The 26,073-nt window shown below is 51.8% G+C and overlaps 1 protein-coding gene across 5 annotated transcripts; it reads right to left on the bottom strand.

The window, feature by feature from the left end:
- Nucleotides 1–1,250: 1,250 nt before the first annotated feature.
- TMEM53 (transmembrane protein 53) lies at nt 1,251–22,203 on the bottom strand. 5 transcript variants are annotated; one of them, XM_026498259.4, is made up of 4 exons: nt 21,948–22,203; nt 7,121–7,242; nt 6,748–6,864; nt 1,251–2,780 (listed from the first exon to the last, which is right to left on the bottom strand). In XM_026498259.4, exons 1-4 carry the CDS (start codon nt 22,006–22,008, stop codon nt 2,127–2,129), a joined length of 954 nt encoding a protein of 317 aa, XP_026354044.1. In that variant the 5' UTR covers nt 22,009–22,203; the 3' UTR covers nt 1,251–2,126. The 5 variants fall into 5 exon arrangements, with proteins under 5 accessions (XP_026354044.1, XP_026354047.1, XP_026354046.1 ...); XM_026498262.4 differs by lacking the exon at nt 21,948–22,203 and adding an exon at nt 21,674–21,916 and having other exon boundaries at nt 6,748–6,914; XM_026498261.4 differs by lacking the exon at nt 21,948–22,203 and adding an exon at nt 21,674–21,916.
- Between the last annotated feature and the right edge of the window lie 3,870 nt (nt 22,204–26,073).

Genomic DNA, 26,073 nt, shown 5'->3' with positions numbered 1-26,073 from the left:
GACTCCTGACTATTGATGGGTAGGGGCTCCAGGTTAATTCCTTATCGATGCAGAATCGTCAGCTCATTAATCACAGAAGAGGTCAGAGCTTGGGGGTACATAGCTCTATCCCCCAATCTAGAGCAGAAGCAGCTATAAGCTTAAGTAAAGACACATACCCCAAGCCTCTATCCCTTTCTAGTCCCCTGAAATGAGCCAGGGACCAAAACGACCATCTCGGCCCCCATGGCTTTTTTTCTAGTGAGCGACCAACACCCCAGTATAGCTACTGCCTAGACCACCAGATGGCTACAGTAGAAACCCCCAGTTGTCCAAGGTGGACTCACATTGGGGAACTGAAGCCGGGCAGCCAGCACTGGAGATAGCATGTTATCAAATCATTATCCCCAAGGCTGCCCACTGCCAGTGAGTAATCTGCAACCTGAGTGCCCAGGCGGGTGCTCAAAGCTGCAGACCCTTTCCTTTACACATTCCCACAAACCAGGCCCGTCCTGCATCATCCCAAGTCCCCCCCCACCTTAGACACACTGACGCTTTGGATGCCCTCGGTGTGTACTACAGAATAGGGTCCAGTTGGCAGCTCCTGCCTCCTGCACCCAGGTGACAAATCACCCTGGTTGGAGCCCAGTGAAGGCCCTGCACAGCCCCAGGCCCAGCTTGATGGCACCAAATATTCTGAATACAAGAATCCTGGGGCCCAAGCTTCTAGGGAATGTATATGGCCTGGCCTGCCAGAGCAAAGCAGCCCCAGGGATGGCTCAGGTTTCGGGAAGAGAAGTGGGTAATGCCCCGTTTCCATCGGGCTGGCTCCTTTCAGGTCTCAACTCTCCCCTCTCCTTGCCTTGGACTCAAGAGGTCCCTGATGGCTGGTTACTCTCACCCTGGGGGCCGTATGCTCTTTAACAGGCAACGTTAACCCTGAGTGAGGGCATGAAGCCTACCCAGCTGTGGGATCCTCAAGCTTGGTCTCATGGCCCAGGCAGCACTGCCACCTGTTGACCATGGCTGGGAATGCAACCACACAGCATAGAGATTTGTGGCGACGGTCCCAGAGGACCCTGAGGGCTGACAAAATGCAGATGGAGCCGGGCTCTGGAGGCAGAGGGTCCCTCAGTCCTGAGAATATCAAGGGTCAGCTCCCACCCAGAGCCTGGCCAGCCATCTCCCTCACTGCCTGTCAAACTTTCAAAGCCCTTCAAACGTTCAAATCCCTGCCCCTCCCAAGGCCCTTGAACACCACAGTAAGCTCATTCGGTCAACATATTTATTGCGTACCTACTATGTGCCGGCATTGTGCAGCAGCGACTTACGGAATGAGAGAGGACAGAGAACTCAGGCTGAAGCCTCCTCTCCTGCCTGGAGATGGTCCAAACGGGTCTCTCAAGGACATGCAGGAGTCCTCCCCCTGGTTCTGGTCTTCAGGGCTCCTGACTTAGCTTGTCCCAGCTCCTGCATGGTGCTATCTTCCTAGCCCCACTCCTTCTGCCTGTTAGACACCGTGCCGCTTTCCTGGACCAGTGGCTTCCTGGCCAAGTGTAGTAGACCCAGGCAGGCCTGCCACTGCTACGTCCTCAGCTCCCCATCTGGCTTCTGCCTCGGACCCTCTGGCAGTGAGGCGAGAGAAGCCTCTGCAAGTGAACGACCAAGTGCAATCTATGCGGCTGGTGCTTCATGCTGCGGGGCTTTGGAGCAGAAATCACAGCCCCCTGCACCAGCCTGACCCTATCCTCTGAAATCCGCACAAAGCTCAGCTTCCTTTCAAGAAGTTAAAGACCAACCCAGGGCTCCTCATCAACCCCACCCTCCCCACTCGGGCGATCCTAAGCCTAAAAGCTATAGGAACCCAGAGCCTGACCTGCACTTATCCAAACACAGCCACGGCGCAAGACTCCTACGGAAGCCTGTCCAGGCACTCCCGCTGCCTAGGATCCTGGGAGAAACGGTTTCTGGGGCGGAGGCTGCTAAAATTCAATGGGAATTCTCTACTTGCGGGACCACAAAGTCCCAAAGGGCTGTCAGGGAGTTGAAGCAGAAGAGGACCCCGCCACCCACGGACAGAGGTTGTAGGGAGGTACTGGACGTTTATTTCTGGAGCAGAGCGGAGTGGGGTGGGTGGGGCAAGGGGCTCAGCAGTGGACACAGCTGCGCATGAAGTTGACGCAGAGGCTCGTGTAGTAAGTAGGGTAGTCACGGAGGTGGCTGACATGCGCAGACGACACGAAGTCCACAGAGCGCACCAGGACCCGGTGTGCCAGGCGTGCCTCCACCATGCGCTCCACGTCCCTGGCCAGGACCACCTCGTCGGCCCTTGAGTAGAGGTAGAGCTCGGGCCAGCGAGAGGCTGCATCGAGTAGCCTGTCATAGAAGTGGGTGTGGAAGAGGGCCGTGAGGGGAGCGAGCAGGACATGGAACAGGACTGCCACCAGGGCGAAGGCCACCAGGAGCAGCAGGCGCAGCGCAGCGGGCCGGTGCTCCAGGACGGCCGCCAGGGCCCGCAGAGCCCCCACCAGGTTGCTATCGCCAGGACCGCTGTCAAAGATGGTGCCCACCACACGCAGGTGGCAGAAGCGCCGATGGGTCTGCAGGAGCTCCAGCACGTATCGGTACAGCATGACACCGGCATTGCTGAAGACATGGAAGAGCAGGGGCTCCTTCTCAATCTCGTAATCAAAGAGTAGCTCAAGTAGCTTCTGGGCCAAAACACGAAGTGAAGGGATGCCCAGGGACTCGGAGAAGAAGACCATGTGCCATGGGGCTGTGTATCGGATCACGATGCAGCCCTGGGGAGAGGAGACAGGCCAGGTCGGTCCTCAGGGATGGGGGGCGGTGGGCAGGGGAGGGGGGAGTACAAGCGAGGGTCAGAGACGTCCGGCAGCTCCAACGGCCGGCGGCCCGTAAGCCTAGCAGTGCTCCAGGCAGCAGCTCACCACTCTCAGACACGGGTGCCTTCTGGGTGCAAGGTACACTCAAGGCCCGGTTGTGGACAATCGCTTCATGCTGGCAAGGCCACCCAGCCTGGCGTGGTAGGGGAGGCCTGGAGCTCGCTCTGGCTGACCAGGGCAAAGTCTTACCCTGGCCCGTGCCCTGTCTCTCTCCCACCTTCCCCCTGGCTTATCAGCTGCTCAACTCTGGCCTGTTTAAGGCCTCGCTGCTTGGGCCACCTGCTGCAGTGACTGCTCTGCACCCTCCCCACCCTCCCAGGCACCAGGAGCTGCCACCCCCACAAAAGCCAACACCGGAGACACAGCCTGCATGCCCCAGCCTTGCCCGCCAGAGGCCACTCGTGAGCCGGACTCGCGTCAAGTCAGTCTCTGGCCACAGCCGACTTCCCAAGAACCCTGAGAACAGAGTCCATGCTCTCTTGGCACCAATCCATCTGGTTCCAAGTCCTGGGATCGCTCCTCCCACTCGCCCTGAAATTCCAAATATAGTAAACACTAGTGTTCCTCAAATTCTAAAATCTGAGCCCATCTCGTAGGCTTCTGTACCCCACAATGCCTGTCAAGTATGCCTCAAAATCTCCAGACAGATCCTCTTCTAGGTCAGTTAGAAAAGGCAGCCAAAGCCATGTGCCTGAGTGCTAAGCCCCTCACCGTCAGGGGAATCTGAGTTAGGCGGACTCTGGGGTCGCCCAGGTCTGGGGTCGATTCCTGGCACACTTACTACCAGTAGGGGCGAAGAGCAATCTGCTTCATCCTCCTGGGCCTGTGCTCCCATCTGTAAACGGTGAGAACGTCCATCCCACGGGGTTATGGTGAGGACCGAATGAAAAATCGTACCTCAAGTGCCCCAAACAGCACCTGGCACCAAGTCAACTAACAGTAGCAGCAATTAGGGGCGGTAGGAGGAATAATGAGAATCTCTCTGACCACAGGACTGGAATGACCTAGAGCTAAACACGACAGTCAGCTGAAATAACCCTGCCATCAGCCCCCGAACTGACCCCTCCCATGGACTCAAACTGACATCTGTCCCCGACTCCTCCTGGCACTATTCTCACCAAGGCCCTGGCATGCCTACGCCCCCCTCCCGACACTCCGCAGAGGGGCCCCTGATGCCACCTGGCCCCTCAGGCTCTGGGAAATTTCATAAAGTGCTCAGTTCTAACTTCCCAACGGGATGTGAAATGTCTTCCCACCACCGCCCCCAACCAACACACAGCATTTCCCACAAATGCAAACACTCCCACATCACACCACCACACACACGCAACTCCCAGAACTACACAAAAGCCTACCACATCGTATCCCACAGATGCAGACACGCGTGGCAGCCACCACTCACATGCACACCCGCCACACCAGCTGTGAGTACACAACAAAGCCACAGCGGGCGAGACACACCACCACGCACACACAGCACCGGCGGGTACGCAGTTCCGTGCTGCGCTCCCCCCACGAGCGCACGCACACACACACACACACACACACACACACACACACACTCCCTCCCTCCCCCGGAGCAGTCACACGCAGAAATAAACAGCAATTCCTGTGAACACGCCCCCTATGAGGACACACAGGTGTGTGCGCTCCAGCTCCGCGTCCCCTGTGAGCGCACGCGTGGAACAGCACTCCCCGCGAAGGGCGCGCGCTTGCCAAGCTTCCCTGGGCCCCGGGTCCGGGCCTCACTTTGAGGTTTCCCAGGTGCCCGCAGCTCCGCTGCCGCCTCTCCGGGCCTAGGCTCCCAGAAGTCCCTGCAGGTCGGATCCCAGCGCCCCCCACGCCCCAGCCTAGCCCGTCTCCATCTCGGGGCACACTCGCCCCGGGGCCCTGCTGTGGGTCCTTGCCTCCCTCTCCTGTATTTTCAGTCTCCTCCTCTCTCCAGATTCCCGTCAAACCAACCTCACTGAAAAAAAAAAAAAAAAAAAAAAGCCTCGGGGCGCCCGGATAGCGCAGTCCATTAAGCTTGGACTCTAAGTTTTGGCTCAAGTTGTGATCTCAGGGTCCTGAGATGGGAGCCTCACATCCAGCTCCGCGCTCATCAGTCTGCTTAGGACTCTCCCTCCTCTCCCTCTCCCTCTGCCCCTTACCCCTCCACCCCACACGTGCGCACTCTCTCTCAAATAAAATTATTTTTTAAGAAAGCCTCTGCCATTACACTGTGTTCCCCACTAACTCTATCCCACCCTCTCTCCACCTTCCTAGACAATCTCTGACCCTTGCCCTCTCCACCTCGTCCCCTCCCACTGACTCCCCTGCACTGCTCTCACCAAGGTCACCCACACTCTCCCAAACGGCCAAATCCACGATGCCTCTTAGCGCCCATCATACTTTCCTTCCAGCAGCATCTGGGATCATGTACTCCTACATATATTCTCTGGTAGCCCCATGTTGGGTGCAGAGATTACTTAAAAATGAAATCTTAAAAAAAAAAAAAAAAAGACCCTTAAGGAACAAAGTAACTAGATGCAATGGGTGATCCTGGTTTGAGCAAATCAGCTACAAAGGACATTTTGGGGACTGTGAGAGAATCTGAATATGGACTGGGAACTCTAGGAGACGAAAACAGATTAAGCAAAGTGGAGATCATGATCTGAAAAAAAGCAGAATGCAGAATGCAAAATAGTATGTTCAACAGATCTCATTTGGGTAAAAAAAAAAAAAAACCTACACAGAAAAGCTGAAAGGATGGGCATGAACGAGTAAACAGAGGTTATCTCTAGGTGGCAGATATGGTATTTCTACTTTCTTTTAAATAATCAAGTATCAAGGTGCACCTGGGTGGCCCAGTCAGTTAAGCGTCTGCCTTCAGCTCAGGTCATGATCGCCGGGTCCTGGGATCAAGTCCCACTGCTAAGCGGGGAGTCTGCTTCTCCCTCTGCCTACCACTCCCCTTGCTTGTGCTCTCTCTCTCTCTCTCTGACAAATAAATAAAATATTTTTTAAAAGGATTTAAAAAATAATAATAATCGAGTATCAGGAGTTTGGGGTTGGAACATTTTTTTCTCCACACCCATCCTGTCCTGACCCCCTTCCTTTCCCAGAGGACCCCTCCTCCAGCCCTGCCAACTCAACCCTGCTGCCTTCCCTGGAATCTAACCCCACACCCCCACTTCAGTTCCCCCCAGGACCCCTCCCAGCCTCCTCACTTGACACTTGACCTTTCTTTCATTCTCTGTCCTGGCCACACTCACCTATTCCTATTCTTCCGCCTGCCCTCAGGGATCTTAGTCCAATGGAGAAGCCAGACAAACAAGCCTGGCCCAGGGAGTGGAATTCAGAAGGAGCCGAAACTACCTGCAGAACAAGGCTGTTCGTAAAAGGCGACGCCAGAGGACCAGCCTTGTTGGTTGGGGAACAAGCTCAGAACACTTCCCCCCCAACCCTTCTCCCATTCCAGGGCCACACACCCTTCAGGCCCAGTGCAGATGGAGGCCAGTGGAGGGAGGCTGAGGCAGGGCCTGGGGACGCTGGCTGGCCTTTCTCCCAGGAGATCCCCACTCCTTCTCAGCCCAGGGCTTCCAGGTGGCAACCAGGGCTGTCCGCGCCGGCGTCTCCCTGCTTTGGGAGGTCTGGGCTGAGGGCAGGGCAGGGCCAGGCCAGAGGCCAAAGATGTGAAAGGAGCTTCCAAAATATACCCAGGCCCTTCTAAGGCGCTCTCCAGTTACCACAAGCTCTACATCTAACTCTTGGGGTGGCCCAAGGAGAAGCCAGAAAACCTCCAGCCTGAATCTCTCTTTTCCAAGAGGCCCTCCTGCTCTGGGAACGTGAAGGTGCCACGGTCAGCCCTAAGACAGAAACTCACCTGGTCAGAAAAGGAGAACATCCTGGGAGCACTCACTATGCCCGGCACCCTCGGCCCGGGCTCTTGCTGCCCCTCTGGTCTGGGCCGACTCCAGAGCTGGGAGCACATCAGGCTGGGCTGCCCACCGTGGGGTTTGGGGACGAAGGAAGGGGAAGCAGGTCAGGGGACTGAAGGAGACAGACCAGGCCGCAGAGCTGGCAGCAAAGGAGGGCTAAACCTGCCAAAGTCCCCATGACCCCAGCATCTTCCTCACGGGCTGTTCTCAGTGCCAGGCCTGTCACACTGGCGGTCAGCGGTCGAGCGGCCACGGGTGGCGGCGCCCCCCCCCCCCCCCCCGCCGGGAGCTGCGTGTCCGCAAGCCTGCAGTACTCACCCTTTTGTGGTAGATGGCGCTGTACTTGGCGAGGTTCTTGTCTGTGCAGCCACCCCAGCCCAAGAGAATCACCAGGGGCTGTCGAGTCCCCACCTCCTTCCCGCCTTGGCTGGGGCTGTTCTCTGAAACACAGACATGGTAGGACTGTCAGCACTAGAGTCGGCACGTGGGGTGAGGGTGACTGGCCAATCCAGAGCCAGTCTAGCTGTGGGCAGGGAACCAACAGGTGCCAGTGCCCGTGCCTCAGGCTCCCACGGCGCTTCTTCGTCTGTCCCGCCTCAAGTGGCAGTCAGGCCTCTCAGGAGGCAATGCAGGGTCACTGGAAAAACCCACGCGAGGGCACCTTTCTTTAGTAACTCAAAGACATAGCCCAGGTGAGAAAAGTGAGAACTTTCCCCATGCAATTTCACCTTCTAATCCAGAGGTCTCAGCAAACTACAAGCCGTGGGCCAAATCTGGCTTGTGGTCTGGTTTTGTATGAACTGCACGCTAGAAAGAATAATGGTTTTTATATTTTTAAATGGTTAAACAAAATCAAAAGAACTAATATTTTGTGACACATGAACGTTACATGAAATGTAAGTTTGTCCACAATAAAGTTTTATTGGAACACAGTCATGCTCAGCCATTTACTTATTGTGTGTAGTTGCTTTCGTGCTAAAACAGTGGAGTTGAGTCGTGGCAACAGAGACCCTATGGTTCGCAAAGCCTAAAATATTTACGGCCCCTTAAAGAAAAAGGTTGCCAGCCCTATTCTAATTTCTCAAGCAGGTGGAAGAGGATCTTAAAAGGAGAAATGGATAGGACAATGCCAACAGGGAGGCAGACCAGACAGACTCTGAAGGACCATATTAAACCACCCACCCTGTCCTGCCAGAGAATAATAATCGCCAGTATTCACTGAGACTTAACGCTCATAACAACACTATGAGGAACATTTTTTTAAAGATTTTATTTATTTATTTATTTATTTATTAGAGAAAGAGAGAGCACAGGAGGGAGCGGCAGAGGCAGAGGGAGAAGCAGGCTCCCCGCTGAGCAGGGAGCATGACGCAGGACTCGATCCCAGGACCCTGGGATCATGATCTGAGCCGAAGGCAGACGCTTAACCGACTGAGCCACCCAGGCGCCCCTCAACACTCTGAGGAATATTATCGCAGATGATGAAACTGAGGCACAGAGTGGTTAAGTTACTGGCCTAAGGTCACACAGGAAGTGTACAGCTGGGAATCTGGCCCCCGATCCGCATCCTAACTGAGCCACTTGAGACCTTCTGTGCCACCAGCACCATCCCCAACTAGAAGCACGTCTCCTTCGGTGATGTGCCAAGACACAGGCCAGCTGCCTCCCCTGTGGCTACTTTCCAAGAGGCCTCCCTGCAACGTCATCGGTCAGACCTCACCTCATTTCCCCTGCTGAGCAAGGACCCACGCACTCAGGGGGGCTTCGGTGCAGGGACCGTCCATTACCAGTCATCTGCCCTCCCGCAAGGGCCGGGGTGTGCCCTTCCAAGTATCAAGCCACTTGGCTCTGCTCAGCTGCCACCTCGAGATTTATGGATGCCAGCGGTGACCTGGCAACAGTAAATTTCAAGGCTAGTTAAGAGGATGGTAAATATAAATCACTAACCTTTGGACAAAAGGAAGACAACAATTTCCTGTGGAAATTAATGTGATTGAGAAGTTCAATGTTCCTGCTCTCCAGCAGTGGTGACTCTGGCCTTCAGAGATTAACTGCCCGCCCCCATGGGGATCCCAGGCTGGGTTGCAACTCAGCCTGGAGCAGGAGCTGCCAGCGCCTGCCTCCGTCCCTGCTGAGGCCAGCCCGCACCCCAGGCTCCCCTGACGCTGGCCCAGCCCCTGACGAGGGAGTCGGTCCTACAGATCTAACTCGGGCTACTCCAAATATTCACACCACCTTTCCTCCCCTGGTGTCCCCATCCCCTGCCAGGGCAGCTCATCGACTGCCCGGGCCCTTCTGGCGCAAAGGCATCTGGGCCCCAGGGAGGGCCACATCCTAGACCAAGCCTGATGGGGACGGCCACCCCTGAAGCTCGGGCTGCAGCAGCCTCAGGTGGCAATCAGCAGCCACCCATTTGGACCTGCCTTTGAACCTCGGAGATCCAGGAACTCCATTTCTGAGACCTGCCCCACGGAGGCTCCCTCACCTCTGTGCAGCTGCCTGAGCACAGGCTCCCCTCCCCCAGCCTCCAGTGGTCCCCTCCTGTGCCACCACCAAGACGCATCACAGGGCTTTGGCATGTGTCTCACATACAGAGAAGGCAGCCGAGGGACACCACACCCCCTGGCAGCCTCCTGAAGTTAAGGCCAGCCCCCACCAGCAGGGATGGTGCATTCCCAGTTGGGGAAGGTTCGAACGGCTTCTGCTGGGGCCTCTGACCTGCCCCTGGACTTGAAACTCTCTTCTGCTCCACCAGGTTTTACAGGCACCCGTGGCCTCACCGGCTCAGGTAGGAACGACTCTTCCCCAGAAAGGCATTTCCATGAAGACACTCTCAGGATACGGGCACCCTGCACACGCCGCCCCCTCCCAGAGCCCGGCCTTTCCGTGCAGCTCCTCCTGGGAGGGAACTGGTCCCTCCACTCCAGCCAGGCACTCCAGGCTGCCCCGAGCCACAGTGGCTCTTCCTGCCCGTGGGCGTCTGCCGTTCCCCCAACATAATCTCCTCCCGGGGCCCCACTCTCCCCGCCCACTCCTCACTTCAGCCTTCATCCTGACCTCTGCCCACCGGAGCCATGCTGCCCCTTCTGATTCCATATTTCAAGTGCTAGAACCCAGAAGTCCAAGGTGCTCTGGCAACGTGGCTGAGAGTGCTGGCGACCGGGAAAGGCCTCCCAAAGGAAGACACACGGGCTGCGCTGCCCCTGAGGCCCGGTAGGACCGTGCTGGGAGGAGAGAGGCCATGAGCGGGGGCAGGAGGCTCTGGAGAGGCTGTCATCGGTCTGAGGCCCAGCAAGCAGTCCTGGGGGCCTAGAAGCCAGGGTGAGGAGCAGCAGTGGTTGGGAGAGCCGCCGAGAGTGGCACTGGGGCCCGATCCTGCAGGGCCTTTCAAGCCATGTTAAGAGTTGGGATTTTATTCTGTCGCGGTGGAGGGCAAACGATGATTCTGCAATTGGGGAAGTGGCGCGATCCAATCTGGATTAATGACTTGCACAATGATTTAACATCCGTCTCTCCCATTAGCCAGCAGGCCGTGTGAAGGCAGGCCCGGAGTGCGGCGTGCTTACCACCCCGTCCCCAGGTGCCCAGCCCGTGGCCGGCCCCTTCAGGCACGCGGGAGAAACGTGCTGGAATGAACATGTGGCCGCAAAGTGAAGGATGGATGTGAGGAGAAAGAGCCAGCATTCTTCTTGCTACCCATTGCCCTTTCCGGAGTAACAGAAGTACTGTTATGGCTATGGTTACGTAGTGCCACGTCCAGACCATGATTCCTGCATCCTCTGATACAAGCCCCTGTTCTTTTCATGCTCATTCCACTGGCCACATCACCCGCCTCCCTCCTGTGGCTGACACCTCAGGGCCTCTGGCTGCTGATCCTCAGGGCCACGACTCAGGCCCCCGCTCCAGCTCTCATCTATGCTCCGAGACGTCCCGTGACCCGGAGCAGGCAAGCAAATCCGCCTCGTAAGCCATCACGAACCGCTCTGAATTCCCCATCTCCTTCCAGCTCGCCTCCCCCTTTCCCATCACCAAGACAAACAATAAGGGCAACAGGAAAAGGAGCATTACCTGTCGAGCACCGTTCTAAGCACTTTATGTATCAACTCATTTAATCTTTACAACAATCCCATGAACAATGTGCTGTTATTATTCTCATTTTGTTGATGAACAATTAAGGCACAGAGATAATAGATAACTGGCTCAAGGTCACACAAGTGATAAGCAGTAAAACTGGAATCCAAACCCAAGGGGTCTAGAGGCCAGCTTGTAACCACTGCCCCAGCCGGTGCCCTGGGTAACGAAACCCAAGCCCCCAGGCTGAACCAAATCTCTACCACCTCAGCTTCAAACCTGTACACCTAGCTGCCTCTGCCCACCAACAGATCCGACTCCGACCTCTTTCGCCTCCTCCTCCTCAGGGACAGGCCCCCCCAGCCAGGGCCCCAACATAGGCTGCCTCATTGGGTCCTACAACCGTTCTCGGAGTTAGTTACTATTGCTCCTATTTTACAGATGAGAAAACTAACACACAAAGAGAGTAAGTCCCTCTCCCCAAGAACATGCAGCCAGGAAGTGGCAGAGCCAGCATCCATCTCTCTGGACCACCACACCTCCCCCTCCCACCTCCAGGACCTCGCACGCGCTGCTCGCCCCCGGCCCAGCGTGCTGCCGCTCCATGTGTGTGCTTGGCTAATGCCATTCCACCTGCTGCACCAGCTCACTGCTCACTTCCAGGGAGCCTCCCCTGAGGCCTCCCCCAACCCCTTCTCATCCCTCACCCCCAACGCCAGACTGGGTTAGACGCCCCTCGGCTGTACCGCCACAGCGGCCGCCATCACCATGCCACTACGCTTGCCACACTTCTGGGCAGTGTCCGTTGGGAACAGGGGGGAGGCTGCTGTGACCTGCAAGGCAAGAGAAGGCAAAGGCCTGAACCCAAACAGTGGAAGACAGGTAGGAAGATGCAGGCAAAGGACAGGGACAAGAGTAATTTTGGAACATGGATCAAAAGTCTCAAAAACATGCCATCTTTGACACAGAAATTCCACTTCTAAGAAAGAAAAATGTTTAGCACATGGAAATATTTGATAATACATTCAGCAAATCAGAGACACATATGTAAGAGCTAAAACCATAAAACTCTTAAAAGAAAACACAGGAGTAAATCTTTGAGGCCTGGCATTAGGCAACGGTTTCTTGGACGTGACCAAAAGTGCAAGGGATAAAAGAAAAATAATAATAAATCGGGATTTCATCAAAATGAAAAACACTTGTACTTCAGAGGACGCCGTCCATCAAAAAAGTGAAAATAACAACCCCCAGAATGGGAGGAAATATTTGTAAGTCGTATATCTGATAGGGGGCTTGTTTCTGGCATATACCAAAAAAAATCTCTTCCAATTCAACAATAAAAAGGCAAACAACCCGATTAAGATGGGCAAAGGATTTGAATACACACTTCTCCAAAGAAGACAGACGACTGGCCAAGGAGCACACGCGAAGAAGCCCCGCATCACGGTCATTAGGGAAATGCAAATCAAAGCCACAGCGAGAGCCCGGTACGCCCGCCGGGATGGCTGTAACCGAGAAGTCAGACAGTAGCAAGTGTCCACGAGGACGGAGAGAAATCAGACCCCTCAGACGCTACCGGTGAGAACGGTTAGAACGCAAAAAGGTGCAGCCAGTTTGGAAAGCGGTCTGGCAGCTCCTAAAAAAAAAAATTACGCATCGAGTTACCGCAGGGCCCAGCACTTCTACTCCTAGGTGAACACGCTGAGAGAAGAGAAAGCACGTGTCCACGCGAAGACCTGTACGCAAATGTTCGCAAGAGCCACCGAGCAGAAACGACCCAAACGCCTCCCAATGGTGTGGTACAGCCGTCCGACGAAATACTATCTGGTCAGAAACCACCAGCGGGGTAGCAACACAGGCTACAACAGGGACGGACCTCACAAATCCAGGCTAAGTAGAAGAAGCCGGCCACAAAACACTATCTGTCGCATGATGCCGTTCACATGAAACGTCCAGAATAGGGATATCCACAGAGAAGCAGAGTAGTGGTTGCCAGGAGCTAAGGGAGGGGGAACGAGTGACTACTAGTGGGAACAGGGTTTCTTCTGAGGTGATGGAAATGTTCTGGAGTTAGTGGCGATGGCTGCACAATTCTGCAAATATAAAAAACAATGACCTGTACAGCTTAAAAGGGTGAGTTTTATGGTATGTGAGTTATATCTCAATAATGCTATTATTTTAAAAAATTAATAATAATAGGGTTGCCTGGCTCGCTCAGTCCGTAGAGCATGCGACTCTTGACCCCGATGTTGTTAAGTTCAAGTCCCATGGTGGGTATAGAGATTACTTCAAAATCTTTTATTTTTTTTTAAGATTTTATTTATTTATTTGACAGAGGGAGGGAAAGAGAGCACAAGCAGGGGGAACAGCCAAGAGAGAGGGAGAAGCAGGCTCCCCACTGAGCAGGGAGCCCGATGTGGGGGCTCCATCCTGGGACCCTGGGATCATGATCTGAGCTGAAGACAGACGCTTAACCGACTGAGCCACCCAGATGCCCTTACTTTAAAATCTTTTAAAAAATTAGTAGTAATACATTAAGTGAAAAAGCACATTGAAAAGCAGCATATACAACAGAATATATACATATTTATAGGTGCATATATATTTATATATATACACACGTATATTTATGCTTAGAAAAAAACACATCAAATATTAATAGCAATTATTTCTGGGACTAGTGGCGATTGCTTTTTCCTGATTTTTTTTTTTTTACCCATTTTCTAAAATCAACATGTATCACGTTTGCAATGAGAGTTAAAATGTTATTTTAGCCCTTTGGTAGGCAGAAGTATTCTTTTCAACCCTGGTGATTCTTCAGCACCCACAAAACAATTTAATCTCACACGCTCCCTGTCCTCTAGAATTTCTCAACAAAACAATACTGACACCAATAATGTACGAATTACAGATACATATATTGTACATCAGTTCAAGTCATAAAACTAAAGCATGAATTCGATTGTGCATACCCCAGGGGCACGTGAGAAGACAGAGGAGAGGCTGACGAGGCATAAGGGTCTGTGGCACAATATGTGCTTTTTCTCCGTACGCCAGAATCCAAATGCAAAGAACCTATGTTTTCTTTTTAATACACAAAGATAAAAGGATCCTCAGTTTCCTCTACTCCCCAGAAAAACTTCCTAGAATCTCACATATCTAGTTCCGGCTTTTTTTTTTTTTTAAGTAAACTCTACCCCCAACATGGGCTTGAACTCACGACCCCAAGATCAAGAATCACATGCTCTACCAACTGAGCCAGCCAGCTGCCCCACAGTTCCCATATTTATATATTTAAATTACTTTATTTAAAATTTCCTTTTTTTTTTTTTTTTTTTTACTTTTTGAACTAACAGCCTAGGAAAGCACAGTAAGAGTACACACTTTATAAAACTATATCTGAATTTAAGAGAGAAAGACAAACCGGGGCGCCTGGGTGGCACAGCGGTTAAGCGTCTGTCTTCGGCTCAGGGCGTGATCCCAGCATTCTGGGATCGAGCCCCACATCAGGCTCCTCCGCTATGAGCCTGCTTCTTCCTCTCCCACCCCCCCTGCTTGTGTTCCCTCTCTCGCTGGCTGTCTCTATCTCTGTCAAATAAATAAAATCTTAAAAAAAAGAGAGAGAGAGAGAGAGAGAGAGAGAGACAAACCAAGAAACAGACTCTTAAGGATAGAGAACAAACCCCCGCTCCCCAGAGGCGGGGGTGAAACAGGTGATGGGGACTGAGGAGGGCACTGGTCGTGATGAGCGCTGGGTGCTGTATGGAAGTGTTGAATCACAATACTGTACACCTGAAACTAATGTTACGCTGTATGTTAACTAACTGGAATTAAAATAAAACCTTTACAAAAATAAAAATAAAACAAAACCTTATCTGCGTCCAAATCTCTGGCTCCGCCACGAGTAACTATGAAACAGACCTTGAGCAAGCTCCCTAAACTTCAATTTCCTTATCCGTAAAATGGGGCTATTAATGCAGAGATTAAATAAGAGAATGTCTGGAGGGCTTAGCGTGGTACCCGGCACAAGGAAAGAGTTCAGTGAACCCGAGACACTAGTCCTTCACGAGGAGCACGTGCGTCCTGTAGAAAAGGAGAAAATGAATGTCTAATAAAATTGGAATCCCACTGTTTTGTAATCTGCTTTCTTCCATTTAGCCACATATTGTGAACCTCTCTCCCTGTCAGCTTATATATTTCTACATCACTCTTTTTAGTGGCTACGGAGCAACTGTAGAATATTTCATCTGTGGTGACCAATCTCCCATTATTGGACATGATATTTCCAATTTTTGCTATTATAAGAGGATTCTGTTGGACCCCTCTTTCTCTGTGTGTGTCCTTAATTGTGTCCTAGAAATGGAACTGTACTCAGGCAACACTTCCTAACGGCAACCAGAATCCACACGCACGGGCTGCGGAGTGGAGCTCCGAGCCGAAATCTGGGATAACTTAGGCCGAGACACCTCAGCTCCCCGGAGTTTCTGGTCCCCGTATGTAGAACGGAGTAAGAGCTCTCCCTCCTTCACAAGGTGGTTGCCATTAATAAAATCAGGAGAGGTGCTCCTGGCAGGCCTGGCATGTGAGCAGGACATGGTCAAGAGCGGAAGGACAAGAGAAACCCTGGCGAGCTCAGAGAAAGGAAGCCTGTAAAGGGTCCACCAGGTCTGGATCTCAAATCCAGAGCCTAGCACAGCGCCTGGTATAGAGCAGACAAATTAGAAACGGTTTTTGTTCATGTGTGAAAGAGACTGTGATTCCAAAAAATATAGGCATACCTCAGAGATATTGTGCACTCGTTCCCAGACAACCCCAAAAAAGCGAGTAGCACGATAAAGAATATCTCAATAGAGTCAAACAAATTTTTTGGTTTCCCGGTGCATACAAAAGTTATGTTTTCACTCTACTGTAGTCTATCAAGCATGTGCTGGCATTGTCTAAAAAAACAATGTACATACCTTAATTTAAAAACACTATTGCTGGGGCGCCTGGCTGGCTCAGTCAGTAGAGCATGGGACCCTTGATCTCGTGGTTGTGGGTTCAAGCCCCACACTGAGTGTAGAGATTACTTTAAAAAATAAAAAAATAAAGTCTTTAAAACTACATTATTGCTAAAAAATGCTAACCATCATCTGAGCCTCCAGCGAGTCATAATCTTTGCTGGTGGAGGGTCTGGCCTCAATGCTGACGGCCGCTGCCTGGTCAGGGTGGTGGGTGCTGAAGGCTGGGGTGGCTGTGGCGATTTCTTAAAATAAGACAACATGGAAGTTTGCCACATTGATTGACTTCCTCTCAGAAATGATTTCCCTGCAGCATGTGACGCAGTCTGACAGCATTTTACCCACAACAGAACTTCTTTCCAAACTGGGAGCCCATCCTCTCAAACCCTGCAGCTGCTTTGGCAACTAAGTTTACGGCCTATCCTAAATCCTTTGTTGTCATTTCCACGATCTTCACAGCATCTTCACCGGAAGTAGATTCCATCTCCAGAAACCACTTCCTTTGCTCGTCTGTGGGATGTAGCTCCTCGTCTGCTCAGGGTCTGTCGTGAGATGGCAGCAGTTCAGCCACATCTTCAGGCTCCACTTCTAATGCTGGTTCTCTTGCTCTTTCCCCATCCCATCTGCGGCTACTCCCTCCACTGAAGTGTTGAATCCCTCCAAGTCACCCATGAGGGTTGGAATCAACTTCCAAATTTAATGTTAATGCTGTTAATGCTGCTATTTTGACCTCTTCCTGTGGATCACAAGTATTCTTAATGGCATCTAGAATGGTGATTCCTTTCCAGAAGGTTTTCAATTTACTTTGCCCGGATCCATCAGGGGAATCACTCCACGGCAGCTATAGCCTCAAGAAACGTATTTCTTAAATAACAGAACTTGAAAGTTGAAATTACTCCTTGATCTCTAGGCTGCAGAATGGATGTTATCAGTCCTGAAAACAACATTCATCTCATCACCCATCTCCATCAGAGCCCTTGGGTGACCAGGTACATTGTCAATGAGCAGTCATACTTTGAAGTCTTTTTTTTTTCTGAGCAGGTCTCAACGGTGGGCTTAAACTATTCAGTAAACCATGTTATAAACAGATGTGCTGTCATCTAGGCCACACTGTTCAATTTAGAAAGCACAGGCAGAGTTTATCATAATTCTTAAGGGTCCTAGAATTTTCGGAATGGTACATGAGCATTGCGTTCAACTTAGAGTCACCAGCTGCCTTAGCTTCTAGCAAGAGAGTCAGCCTGGCCTTGGAAGTTCTGAGGCTGGGCACTGACTTCTCCTCTCCAGCTATGAAAGTCCTATATCGCATCTCCTTCCAATATAAGACAGTTTCATCTACATTGAAAATCTGTTGTTTCGTGTAGCCACCTTCATGAATGATCTTAGCCAAGTCTCCTGGAGAACTTTGCTGTGGTCTCTACAGCATAACTTGCTGCTTCACCTTCCACTCTTACGCTGTGGAGACGGCTGCTTTCCTCCAAACCCACGGACCCACCTCTGCCAGCTTCCAGCTTTCCTTCTGCAGCTTCCTCTCCTCTCTTAGCCTTCAGAGAATTGAAGAGAGTGAGGGCCTTGCTCTGGATTAGGCTTTGGCTTAAGGGCGTGTTTGATCTTCTATCCAGACCGCTCAAACTTTCTCCATATCAGCGGTAAGGTTGTTTTCTTATCATTCGCATGTTCACTGGAGTAGCACTTTTGCTTTCCTTCAAGAACTTTTCCTTTGCATTCGCAACTTGGCTATTTGGTACAAGAAACCTAGTGTTCGGCCTCTCCCGGCGTTCCACAGTTCTTCCTTAATAAGCTTAATTATTTCTAGCTTTTGATTTAAAGTGACAGACTCATGATCTTTCCTTTCACTTGGACACTTAGAAGCCACTGTAGGCTTATTAATTGGCCTAATTTCAATACTGTGTCTCAGGGAATAGGGAGGCCCAAGGAGAGGGAGAGAGAAGATGGAATGGCCAGTCAGTGGAGCAGTTAGAACACACACAACGATCATCAGTTAAGTTCACTGTCTTATATAGGTGGGGTTCGTGGCGCCCCAAAACAATAACAATAGTGACATCAAAGATCACTGATCACAGATCACCCTTAAGAATATAATCATAATGGAAAAGTTTGAAATATTATGAGAATTACCAAAATATGACAGAGAGACACAAAGTGAGCAAATGCTGTTGGAAAAATGGCACCCATAGACTTGCCTGATGCAAGGTTGCCACAAACCTTCAATCTGTTTAAAAAAAAAAAAAAAGCACATCTGCAAAGTGCAATAAAGCAAAGGACAATAAAACAAGGTACGCGTATAATTAGACTCCTCTTTTAAAAAAAAAAAACAGGGGCCCCACAGGTAAGGAGAAGATGAAGTCCCAACTCACTCTTCACCTGGGCCTCTAAGGCCTCTCTGGTATGACAGCTCTGTGGGACCACCTCAGCCCCCACCCGCCAGTGCCCTTCCTTCTGCACTTTCTTTGCTCACCATCTACCTAACAGCCCCGTGAAGCTCTGGGTCCAGCTTGGGCCACTCTCCTCCAAGAAGCCCACTGCAACCACTGGGGCCCACCATGGTGTTCAAAACCACTCCAAACTATTTCCCAGGTGCTAGTGAAAGCTTCCTGAAGGTTAAGGGGCCTTCCCCCACACACACCCTTCTTTTCTTTTTTCTTTTTCTTTTCTTTCTCTTTTTTTTTTTTTTTTTTTTTGGTGAGTGCTTAGCAGAAGATCACGTTCACAATAAAACCTGGGCTCACAATAAACCCATCACTTCCCCTCTCTGTGACCTCCAAAGGCCTTCCTTGTACTCTAAGGGTAAGCCCCTTGTCCAGACCCCGTGAACCAATTATTTCTGAAAATGTTTACTGAACATGACAGCAATATAGTGCTGTTAAGAAGGCCTGCTGGCCTGCCAGCAAGCCAAAGAGGGGCCCTGGGGCAGGACTTGGCTGACCATTCTCTGGCTGGGAGAAGGGGCAGCATAGCCTCGGCCTGGGATGTCAGAGCATCTCTGGCTCAGGCCTACAGAGCTGCCAAGTGACTCCATTCAGCCCATTTGGCATCTCATCCTTGCCAGGCCGTAGCAGGAGTGAGCAAAACCATCAAAAGCACTACAACAGGGATCCCTGCTATGGGAGCCAGGAAAACAGAACCTTCCCCAAGGATATGAGATGGGAGCAGAGTATTAGGAGGGGAAGGGGATCACTGGTCAGAGAAGAAGGATGCAGGGAGGTTCCAGGTCAGGGATCAGCTTCAGCGAAGGACCAGGCAGACCACTCTCCCTGCATGGGCAGTCACAGATACCGGCTGGTGGGATTCCCAGCAGAAGGATCCTAGGCTGCCCAGCCCGGGCTCTGAACGACCCCAGATCTGCAGCTGCCTTCTAGGTAATTGATATGTCAGCAGCAGCTGCTCACCTGTCAACTCACAGCAGTGCTGGGCACTGCAGTTCTGATGTTCAAATAGGGGGAAAGAAATTCCAGAAATCAAACATGATTGTCCTACATACTTCTCCACCATAAACAGCAAATGCAAAACAAAGACACTCTCCAGGATCCCCAAAGGCTATGCCCATGTGAAGCCACGTCAGGCTGGAGGGAGCTCTTGGCACATGGGAGACAGATTCAGGGGATCATGGTGCTATTACCCTTTGGAGGGGTGCTACAACTTCCAGCTCAGCTCTGGGGCATGCACTTGGAGAGGGAAAGGCATGATGAACTAAAGCTGATCCAGAGAAGCAATCAGACGGAGGAGGTTCTTAGAACCACATCAGAGGAAGGACAGCCAACAGCCCTAGAGGTATTTCTCTTGGAGAACAGAGATGTGAGGAAGGCATGAGCTGACCTCTTGAAGAGAGAGGAAGAGAGATGACTTTGCTGTATTGTACCCACCAGGACCCTCTAGTCCTGCAGTTACCACATCATTGTGAAACCACCTGCTTATAAACCCTCACCCCTTCTGAAAACCACAGCTCCCTGAATGGAGCCTGGGCATGAGTCACTTCCGAGGCACCAGCATCTAACCCGCAGCCAGGACACAGCAAATGCTGAACTGAAAGCAGAAATGACAGGAAGGCCTATTGTGGCTCAAGAAAGGGAAGTGCTTTCTAACAATCCCAGTTACCTACAGCAGGCCAGGATGTTTGGGAGGAAGCATCCTGTCCGGGAAGGGTCTGGAAGCAACAGAAGACCCTCATGCTGGTAGGACTAAATGGCCCCCTGAGGTTTCTTCCCATTCGAGGACGCTGCCTCATGAAGCAGTGAGGGGAGCCACAACCAGAGGAGATACACCGACGTGCCAGGCACCCACACCCAGCCACTGTCCTGTAAACCCTCACAAGTGAAGTAGGCACTATTGTAATTCCCATTTTACAGTGCAGGAATCTGAGGCCCAGGAAGGTTCAGCAACTTGCCAAAGCCATGAAACCAGTAGGAGGTAGAAATGAATGGCCAGCCAAGGCCGCCAGGCTGCCCACCTGGGCTGAGAGAGAACATCCGCCCTCCTAGCCACACAGAGGGCAGCTCCAGCCCTTTGCAGCTGGTGGCTCTCCAAGGGCAATAACATTAACTGGCTTCATCTCCCCCTGATGCCAATACTTTTCAAAAGCATTTTACAACCATAAGCCCAAGAGCCCTATGCCACCATACCCAGCTCGAAGGAAACAGAGATGGTCCAGAGCCATCTGTCCTGTGGGAGCCTAGCGGCTGCCCTCTCCTCCTAGACCCCAGCCAATAGCATAAGATGAAATGGGAGGAGGGCTGGGAAGGCTCTCCTGAAGGAGGCAACATCTGAGCTAAGCCTTCAGTGACGAACCGGACAAGGACAAGCGAGGGGGCAATGTGGGGCAGCAGAGGGGAAAGGGCATTCCAGACAGAGGAAACAGCAGGAGCAAAGGCAGAGAAGCAAGAAGTGTGTGGAGAATCACAAGCAGTTTGGGTTGCCAGAACATAAAACTCAAGTTGAACAGTAGAAGGACACAGTGATCAAAGAGATAAGCAGGGGTTGCTAAACTGCCAAAGACTTTGAATACCACGTTAAGGAACTTGAACTTGATTTATCCTGAGGGCAGCAAGGAGCCACTGAAGGGTTTTAGGCAGACCCGTGGTAAGAGCAAACCTCTACGTGAAGGAAGATCACTGTGGCAGCCATGCAAGAGGCTCAGCAGCTGGCAGGGAGAGGAGGGCGGAAAGGCCATGTGGACTAAAGCAGGGAGAGACGTGCTGGGCTCAGTACCTCAAGCCTCCTCTATCATAATTCCCTGTCAGGGCCACACTTTCCATTCTCTGGGCCCCCAATCCCACTGTCACTGCAGGGACCCGGGCCTGCTCTACAGGCTACTCATTTTGCGAAGCCTCCCACACCCAAGTCTTTAATGATACGACTCTAGGCAGCTGCTAATCACTATACTTACTCCATGCCACGCACTATGCTGGGTCCTTTACACAATTACCTCAGTTGTGCAACCAACAGCCCTGGAAGGGAGGTTACTATCGGTAGCCTTGTTTTGCAGCTGAGGAAACTGCCAGAGGTCATCCAGCTACTAAATGGAGGATCTAAACCGACTTCCACCTAACGGCAGAGCCTACTCGGTTTACCACTGCCAAGGAGAGTGGGAGGGATAAGTCCCGTGTCCCGGGCTTCTCCAAGGACCCCGGGGAAAACAGTGGGTGGAAAATAACGGGTGGGTCCCCTAGCCACAACGCCGAAGAGAGGCTGGAAGTGGGAAGCCTGACCCCAAACAAAGGAATCAGGACAGCCCCTGCCCTCTGCAGCCCTCAGCTGCTAGGAGAGAAACGAGGGCACGCACCTGAGAGCTCCAACTGAGAAGCCAGAAAAAGCCCCCAACAGAGCCGAGGCCGCAGGGAAGGGGCGGGGCTCACACGCGGAGACCACTCCGGGGGCGGGGCTTGAACAGGGGCGGGGCTCTGTGGGCCCGACCAAGTCTAGGACCTGCGGGACCCCGTGAGGGGGCGGGTCGCGAAAAGGCGGGGCTCCGAGAGGGGCGGAGCCACAGCTGTGATTGCGACCCACAGACTCGTTAGGTTACCTCCCCACGATTGGACCCGACCCTCGTTCCATACCCTGGCTCCAGCAGGGCTGATCCGGGATCTCGATGGTGTAGTCCAGCTCAGCCGAGGCCATGGTGAAGGCGCCAGCCCTCAGCACGGGCCTCCGCCGGAACTCCCGCTCGCGCGCCCGCGACTCACCCGGGAGCCTCCCGGGCACCGCCCAATCACCACCCACCTCTCCCGTCGCTGCCCAATCCCTGAGCCGCGCTCTGTGACCTCCCGTCCTAGCAACCGCCGAGTCTCTCTCCGAGCCTCTCGCTGCACCCCACTGCTCGGCCCTAGCAACCATGCCCCGCCCCGTTCTAGCCCTGCTTCGCAGCCATTGGCTGACTCGCGTCATCTAGGTCCGGTATTGGTCAACCCCGACGCCGGTCGGGAAGAGTCCCCACCCTCCCGTGTAGGTAAGAGGATCTGCGGGAGGTTTGCGGTATTCTGGAAATGGGAAGGTCTCCCTTCCCCACCGTGTCTTATCCTACGGGTGGACGGCAGTGCCCTTTGACTTACATCATCTCCTACCTCTACCAACCTTTACCAGACGCAGCTCCGAGGGCTGGAGGTAGAAAACCGTACAAAACGGCCTAGGGAACGCGTGCCTGCCCATCCACCAGAGAGTGGGTTGAGGCGGATTTTTGGCTGGTGGAGTGAGTGGTAGGCAGGGGAGTGGTGTCTTCAGGGGAAGACTCTAGAGAATGTTCTGTTCGTGGGGGACACAGAGGGGCTAGAGAATACAGTTTTCTTGCATTTATCCATGTATTCAACAAATATTTACTGAGCACCTAGTAGGTAGGTGAGCTCTAGTGGAGATTATTGGCCATGACTTCCATAAGTCTTAAAAGGAGAGGGAGAGAAACCATACCTGAACCAACTCTAATTCTGTGTGAGGGATAAATACTACCGAAGAATAGGCCCTAAGGATTTTAGGGGCTCAGGAAGTGTTGAAGGGGCATTGATGACATTGGGGACGTGTCTTGAGCTGGACCTTGAAAGACTTGTGGGGATATGGAGGACAAAGGACTCCTTGCAGGAGCTCAACAAGGGGAAACTGAAGGATAAGTGCCAGAAATTTTGAACGTCTTCTGGCCAGAGGAGATACTAATGTGAGAGTAAACTTGGAAGAACAGTTAGCATCTTGGAGGGTCTTTGGTGTCAAGCTCAGACTTTATCCTGAGGACAGTGGGGAGTCATTGAACGGCTTTAAGCAAAGGAATAACAATCAGATTTGCATTTTAGAAAGATCAGTGCAGAGAATGGATTGGGGATTGGGAGAAGGAGGGAGACTAGTTAGGAAGTTGTTTAAGTAATGGGGAAAGATTATGGTGGCCTAAAGAATGGAGAGGTAACAGGAATGAAGAGGAGGGGATGGATTCCTTAGACACTTGTGAGCTAAAAAGAACTAGACTTGGTGCCTAGTGGGGCAAGTAGGAGAAATGAAGAATGACTTCTAAATTCCTGGCCTAAATGCCTGACTGGAGCTTGCAAGATAAGCCTAAACTGGAAATAGAAACGTGGTGGTCTGTAGTGCCTTATAGACATCAGCCACACCAGTGGATGGATTTGTTGGGCTTCCCAGAGAGCATAAATAGGAGTAAGAAGAGAAGGCCTAGGACAGAGCCCTGAGAAGCCCTCAAGTCTGAGGGTCTGCAAAGGAGGGTGGACCTGAAAAGTTAATTGAGATGAAATGTCCAGAATGGTTAGATAGTCGGTGGTAGAACGTGGTGTTTCAGAAGCCAAGGCAGGAAAATGTTGAGGGCTGATGACTAATCAAGTAAAATAAGGTCTGAAAAACAATCCGGTGGATTTAGAAACAAGGAAGCTGTTGATGACCTTTGCAAATGCAGTTTCAGTGGAGCCATGGGAACAGAGGTCAAATTACAGTGAGTTGAGAAGCGGGTGGGAAGGTGAGGAAGTGAAGACTACAATACTCTTTCAAGACGTTTGGCTCTTTCCGAGAAATAAGGAGAAGGCAATAGCTGGAAGGAGACAAAAGTTTTTATTCAGATGAGAGAGGTGCTATTGGTGTGAACCCAGCAAAAGGAAAAAAAGATAAAATGACAGAGAAAAGGAGATAACTGAGAGAGTAGCACCCCCGGAAAAGGAATACGCATTGGTGGAGAAATTCACCTAGAAAAGCGGAAGGACACTCACATTGTGACAAGGGAGCATGTGAGATCTGTATACTAGTAGGTTTGGTGGCAGGAAGTTGAGGAAATTCTTGTTTGGTGGTTTCTGTTTTCTCTGTGAAATGCGGACATGATATCAGCCAGTGAGAGTGGGATTGGAGATTGTGTGCAAGGATTGAACTAGCCTCAGTGAGTGAAGAGTGGGAGCACGATGACTGAGGCAGCGTACAGAATTCTGGGGGGTTAGGAGGGTGGTGACCATTCATTGTACCAGCAGCAGTCTGCGTGGTTATGTGGGAGGTATTTTTCCCCCAGCAGTATTCAGGCATCTAGTGATGGGTGAAGAGAAGTTAATTGAATCTTTTCAGGTTTGGGTTTCATCAGGTGGATGAAATGGAAGGACAAAGGACAGGAAGTGGATGATCCTGGCAAAAGGTTGAGATGATGGAGCTTAGAACCTAACCTTGTATACGAGGGTGTAAAAGTGTTATGGACTGGGGGTCCCAGTGAAGTCAGAGAACACATATCTTGGAAGTAGTTGAATGAGAGAAGTGTGATCAGGAAGTGGAATAATGAAGCTTATTAGTTCCAGGTGATGACAAGGCCCAGGGTGTAGCCATGGGAATGAGTGGCTGAGCGAAATACAGTAGACAGTCAAGATGTTGACATGGCCAGTCCCCCTAGATGATGGCAGGACTTGAGGAGGGAAAAGGATGCTTGTGAGTGAGATAGAAAGGTCCTTGATGAATTGAGTACATTGTTCTGGAGTCTATAGGTGATGATATGAACATGAGGAGGGGTAACGGTCCATACAGCAGAGTGGCATGACCCTCAAAGTAGTAAGGGTTTTTATAGGAAGGAGGTAGAATAAAGAACTGGGTTGGGCTTTGGTGAGCAGACACTAGCCCCCACTGCCAATCCTGAGACCTTTGGGGTATAAGAGTATAAGCAGCCTCCACCAGGGAGGGCTCTACAGAAGTGGCACCTGGGGTAGAGACAACTTTGGGGGCAGGCTGAGGGGAGGCAGAGCAGCTGTGGAGAAGCTAAGGGTGGAGGAGACTGCTGATTGGGAGCAAAGGCCTTTGAGGGCAGAGTAAGAAAGCTGGGAAGGAAAGAGGGGTGGGAAATCAGATCAGGGAAGGCGAAGCACAGAGCAGTGCAGGGGTGAGAGAACATGGGTAGAGGGACGATGATTGACCTAGAGCATTAACGTTTTGCGGGGAGAGCATAAGAACAGGTCTGTGGGGTGGGGTTGGGTGCAGAAGTGATCTGAGAGGAAGAGCGGGGTCTGGGTAAAGAGTGAGGGTAGGTCTGGGGAGAGGATGAAGGCAGAGGGCTTTGCAGGAGGGAGGTGGGAGAAGGGTGGTCTCTGGGGAGAGGATGGAGGGAAAGGCCACTGTGAGGAAAAGATGGGGCACCTGGAGTCTGCAGGGAAGCGATGGATGGCGGGAAGGATCTGTGAAGCAGGTATGAGGGGGGAAGCAGAAGGAAGGGAATCTATGAGAAGGAAGTGACCGATTGTAGTGCATATGCCCTGAGGTAAAGGAAAGGCCAGAGGACACCCTCTGGCTGGGCCTGAGGTCAGAAGGAGAATGTTCTTTCTCTGTCTCTTTTCTCCCTCCCTCTCTCTTTCCAAATGGGGAGCTGAGAGTGAGGAGTTGAGATGGGAGCCCAAAGAGAAGGCCTCTGTCCCATTCTGCAGGTGGAGCCTGCAGAAACGGGGGACAGTGACTGCCTTGTCTCCAAGGCCATCTGGGGACAGGGAGCCGGGCTGGCAGCCCATGCCCTGGAGGCTTCTTGCTTTTAGAAGTGTGTCTTTGATTCAGGGGAAAGAGGCCCTCTGAGAAATTTTATTTAGAAACGAGACCAAGTGACCTTTTGGTTTTTAATACCTCTTCTCGCTTGTCACTAAGGACTTTTGACTTCAGTACAATAGCTGGGGTTTTTGAGATTTTGTGATTTTAGTTTCCCTGCATGAGGAAGAACCATTTGTCTGCTATAGAAATGATTTATGGATG

The sequence above is a fragment of the Ursus arctos genome, unplaced genomic scaffold, assembly GCF_023065955.2.
Source record: "Ursus arctos isolate Adak ecotype North America unplaced genomic scaffold, UrsArc2.0 scaffold_12, whole genome shotgun sequence".
Lineage (NCBI taxonomy): Eukaryota > Metazoa > Chordata > Mammalia > Carnivora > Ursidae > Ursus > Ursus arctos.
This window is presented reverse-complemented; position numbering and strand designations above follow the sequence as displayed.